The sequence below is a fragment of the Zea mays genome, chromosome 8 (genome assembly GCF_902167145.1).
Source record: "Zea mays cultivar B73 chromosome 8, Zm-B73-REFERENCE-NAM-5.0, whole genome shotgun sequence".
In the NCBI taxonomy this organism is placed as follows: domain Eukaryota; kingdom Viridiplantae; phylum Streptophyta; class Magnoliopsida; order Poales; family Poaceae; genus Zea; species Zea mays.
In genome coordinates this window covers 176,088,361-176,093,209 of record NC_050103.1, presented here as the reverse complement: position 1 = coordinate 176,093,209, position 4,849 = coordinate 176,088,361, and the positions used below count along the sequence as shown (strand labels likewise).

General features: G+C 49.4%; 1 protein-coding gene across 1 annotated transcript; it reads left to right on the top strand.

Annotated features, from left to right (window-relative positions):
* Nucleotides 1-265: 265 nt before the first annotated feature.
* Nucleotides 266-4,395, top strand: LOC103636527 (probable 2-oxoglutarate-dependent dioxygenase At5g05600). Its single transcript, XM_008658875.2, has 4 exons — nucleotides 266-501; nucleotides 849-1,462; nucleotides 2,549-2,885; nucleotides 3,849-4,395. Exons 2-4 carry the CDS (start codon nucleotides 909-911, stop codon nucleotides 4,116-4,118), a joined length of 1,161 nt encoding a protein of 386 aa, XP_008657097.1. The 5' UTR covers nucleotides 266-501; nucleotides 849-908; the 3' UTR covers nucleotides 4,119-4,395.
* Nucleotides 4,396-4,849: the final 454 nt, after the last annotated feature.

The window sequence follows — 4,849 nt, the reverse complement described above, 5'->3', positions numbered from 1 at the left end:
AGGGCCAGCCGTGTCCAGCTGCTCCCCTGTGGTCAGCATCCGCCACAGCAGATCCGGCACAAATAATAGTAACAATTAACGCACAAAAAACACGTTTCAACCCCTTTTTGGTCTCTGCAGTGCCCAGCTGTTCGCTCGATCGATCTGTGCCTCGCCTCGCCCGCCCAGTCGGCCACCGCCAGCCGCCAACCAACGGAACGGATCGACAACCAGACCAGGTGAGCAGCGCCGAATAAATATTGGCCCAGAAGAGAAGAGACTGAACGAAGCATAGCAAGCAAACCCAGCTCGATCGCCTCTCGCACTCCGCGATCCATCTCTGGCAATTTTTTTTCCTCTCGAAATTAAACGTCTGTTTCCATCTCTGGCTATATATACCCCTCGTTAGGTCTCTCACTCGTTAAGCCATCCAAGGAGCGAGGGGTACAAGCACACCGCAGTCTCAGCCCTCCGCCCTCTCTCTCTCTCCCTTCAAGAACTACTCGAGGTCTAATTGTCCCAGTACGTCTCAGCTCGTTCCCCTTGCGAATCTCTCTACTCGCTTGCATGTGTCCTAGCAAATCAAGCTCATCGTTATATATATTGCTCGATCGATCCAGTTTTTATTGGCACAGCACGCGCCCGGCCATACCTTACTTACTGCATGCATCATGACTCATGAGTCCTCGTCGTCGTCAGTTGTCACCGGCATTCCCATCCATGATCGTCGTAGACCGATCCCCTCGTGTCCCCTCTCACCATCACCCTTGTTTCTTCGCGCGTCGAATGCATATGCAGTCACCTCGGTACTTTCCTCGCTCTCAGCTGCTGAGCCGACCGTTAATTTCTTCACTGTTGCGCATGCACAGGCCTGCCGCGCGCGCTCGGCACGCCAGAAGGAAGGACGTACCAGAGGCACACAATTTCAAATGGCGGACTGCATGCAGGAGTGGCCGGAGCCCGTCGTCCGCGTGCAGGCGCTCGCCGAGAGCGGGCTGTCCGTCATCCCGAGCTGCTACGTCAAGCCGCCGTGCGACCGCCCGGCCCCGGCCCCGGCCCCGACCATGGCACCACCGGCGCCGGCAGTCCATCCGAGGAAGAAGGAGCCCAGCTCGGACGCCATCGCCAGCATTCCGGTCGTCGACCTCGGCGAGCTGCTGGCCGCAGACGGCGCCGTCGCCACCGTCACCGAGGCCGTCGCCGCCGCGTGCCGGGACTGGGGCTTCTTCCAGGTGGTCAACCACGGGGTGCGCCCCGAGCTGATGCGCGCGGCGCGGGAGGCCTGGCGCGGCTTCTTCCGCCGCCCGCCCGCCGAGAAGCAGCGCTACGCCAACTCGCCGCGCACGTACGAGGGCTACGGCAGCCGCCTCGGCGTCCAGAGGGGCGCCGTCCTCGACTGGGGCGACTACTTCTTCCTCCACCTCGCGCCGGAGGCGGCCAAGAGCACGCCCAGGTTCTGGCCGGCCCAGCCCAGCAACTGCAAGTACGTGTACCTTTCGATTTTTTCTACTGTTCTGCGTGCTTCCAGATGATCCTAAGCTGATGGTTAATTGAGCTGTAGCGCGTGCCCATGTGCATGCCTTCTAGTTCACATAATCATACGTACTTAATTAACTCCGAATTGTCAACCTACTAGATAGATAGACTAATTCGTGATGTGTGGACACGAACACACAATTTATTTTATTCCCAAGTAAGACATTATCAGTGTGTTGTGCGTATATGATTTTTTTTACTCTTTTGTAGTTTTACCAGAGCTAGATGGCCTTCATACATGTATTACATACTCCTCTGTCCTAAATTAAAATTCGTTTTACCTTTTTATTAGATTCATACAATAATATATTCTATATATATCTAGTTCATAACCATCTATATTAATATAGACATAAAAATATAGAGTTAAAACAACTACTACTTTAGAACCGAGAGAGTAGGATATATATATGTTTACACACGCGTAGAAAAAAAAAAGACGTGTCCTTGGCAAAGTTTAAAATAGTGTTTTAGTGACATACTGCGAAAACTACACAACAACCATACTTAATTTTTTCTATTCTTATTAATCAACACATATTTCTGTTGAATTGATTAGCTAGGGTTTGGTGATGTTTTGTGCTAGCTCCGACTGTTCGGAAACAATAGATTAACGTAAACCGTCACTGTCCATGCCGTACTTCTCCAACCATTGCGTGGAGCCTAGCTAAAATGGTATAGATAACACGTACTCCATAGCTAGAAAACAATTAAGTTCCGCCGTAGTAATAATACAGATGACTGAGAGCACCTAAATAACAACACGTGCATGAAAACGGAAAGTAGGTCCATGGTGCTTTCATGCAAAAAAAAAATGACTAGAGAGAGCCACAGCTAGCTAGCGCGCAGCGCATGCAGGTCTACAGTCCAAAGCCATGGCAGCACACGGCACTGTCGTGCTCCTTCCAAATTGTAAGAGGGGTGTCCCTGTCGTAGTAGACCTTGTTCCTACACTAGCTAGCTGCATGCAAAGTGCCAAATTGGCTGGCCGGGCTCGTTGTGTATATTGATGTGTGTGCATTATATTATACAGGGATGTGTCGGAGGAGTACGGGCGCGAGGTGGTGCGGCTGTGCGAGCTGCTGATGCGGGTGCTGTCCGTGAGCCTAGGGCTGGACGAGGCGCACCTCCAGCGGGCGTTCGGCGGGGCGGAGTGCGGCGCCACCCTGCGCGCCAACTACTACCCGCGGTGCCCGCAGCCGGACCTGACGCTGGGCCTCTCCGCGCACTCGGACCCCGGCGCCCTCACCGTCCTCCTCGCGGACGTGCTCGTCCGCGGCCTGCAGGTCCGCCGCGCCGCCGCCGACGACTGGGTCACCGTGCAGCCCGTCCGCGACGCCTTCATCGTCAACGTCGGCGACCAAGTCCAGGTATATTATATTATATTATAACCACACCAATTAATACCATCGCGAGGATGATGACCCGCGCTATCAGAGAGCCAATAATTAAAAGCTCAACATATAGAAGAAAATACTTCCAGTTCCAGATGCGTAGCTTTCTGGAGCTACTATAGTCAACGGATTAAGATCGTGACTGTCACGCGTACCTACCTGTACAAACGTGAAGTATTTGGTCTCGCCTTATTAGATAGAATTTTGTTTGGGAGCAACGGAAGGGATCCGAGGAGTTAAAATGCCATTACTATTTAAAATTAAAAATAGCAAAGAAACACATCTGGATGAGTATAATCACTGATGATGAATGATTAAATCTTTAATTAGTATTCAGGTAGTTGACTCTGGGAACATATGATTGACGGGCGCGCGGTGATAGATCATGCATCGGGCATAACGCGTATAAATAATATTAGATTTTTCGTGCAGAAGCAGCTAGCTATACCGTGGAACCAGATAGTTGCATTGCATGCATGTTACGACGGTGGCAACTGGCAACTAACGAATCGTACAACGCACACGAAAGCACATGCACAGACAGGTGCACACGCCGTTGCACGTACCGGTACCCTCTAGCAGTGTTCGTACCTGTAGACTGTTGTACAAGTAACCGTAATCTTCAACCAGTAGACCAACGACCGTTATATAGTTAAGCATGCATGTTACTGTTTACGTGCAGTGGTATATCCTTTCGAATACGAATGTTGCATGTTACTGTTCATGCATGCATATATAGAAAACCCCGCTCAGCTTTAGCTTTAGCTACAATCCCAAATCCCAATTCCCTCCCGATAGATAACCACGATGTATACCAGTATATATATATGCGTGTTAGGTCAAATGATTTCTAGAAGTCTAGAACCGGTCATTAGTTGCCTACTATAGCTAAAGGTTGCTGATGATGATCTTGCATTTCCACTGACTCACCGACGACAGATACTGAGCAACTCCGTGTACAAGAGCGTGGAGCACCGGGTGGTCGTGAACGCCGAGGAGGAGCGCATCTCCCTCGCGCTCTTCTACAACCCCAAGGGCGACGTCCCCATCGCCCCGGCGCCGGAGCTGGTGGCGGCCGCGAGCCTGCCGGCGCTCTACCCGACGATGACCTTCGACGAGTACAGGCTCTACGTCAGGAACAAGGGCGCCAGGGGCAAGGCGCAGATCGAGGCTCTCAAGGGCCAGGGAACACCAGAAAGTCAATTATAGACGACGACTAGCTAGCTACTAGCTAGTACGTAGCCACCACTTGTCTACGTACATTACAGTATATACTAGCTACTAGCTAGTTAATAAACAACTGCTGCGTGTGTGTCCTAATTAATATGACAATTGTTAATCTGGAGTTAGTTCGTTACTATACGCTGCGCTGGCTCCCCCGGCGGACGACCCATGGATAATCTGATTGTAATTGTAATAACACGTGTAAGACCAACCTACTACCTTTGGTACCACTTTCTACTCAATATGATCGATCGCATGTATATATGTGTGTTTGGTGCGATATACAACCTGATTGGATGGTTGCACGTCTATGTGCAGTCTGGCGCCGTCTTAGCTAGCTAGATACGATAATTTTTGAGCGTATAGGTAAATGCAGGTTAATAGCATCAAAATAGTTTATTTTGCTTATATCCATATTGTGACTCCCACATATAAGCAAACAAATATAATCTCAAATAAAATCAACACATGCTATGATCCAAAATGAGATGTTGTGGGTAACTCAGTCGGATACTGTATAAAATTAAGCAATTGCCATAGACGAAGACATATAGCGGACATAAACTATTAGAGTGCTTGGTTTTTATATACTAATTTTTAGTCCCTCTATTTTATTCAATTTTAGTCCATAAATTACCATATACAGAAACTAAAAATATATTTAATTTTCTATATCTAGTAGTTTAGGAACTAAAATAGAATAAAACGGATGGACT

Coding starts and splice junctions, on each gene's coding strand:
- LOC103636527 (XM_008658875.2), top strand. CDS start 909: ATGGCGGACTGCATGCAGGAGTGGCCGGAGCCCGTCGTCCGCGTGCAG. Junction 1,463..2,548: donor GCCCAGCCCAGCAACTGCAA/GTACGTGTACCT, acceptor TATATTATACAG/GGATGTGTCGGAGGAGTACG. Junction 2,886..3,848: donor ACGTCGGCGACCAAGTCCAG/GTATATTATATT, acceptor CACCGACGACAG/ATACTGAGCAACTCCGTGTA.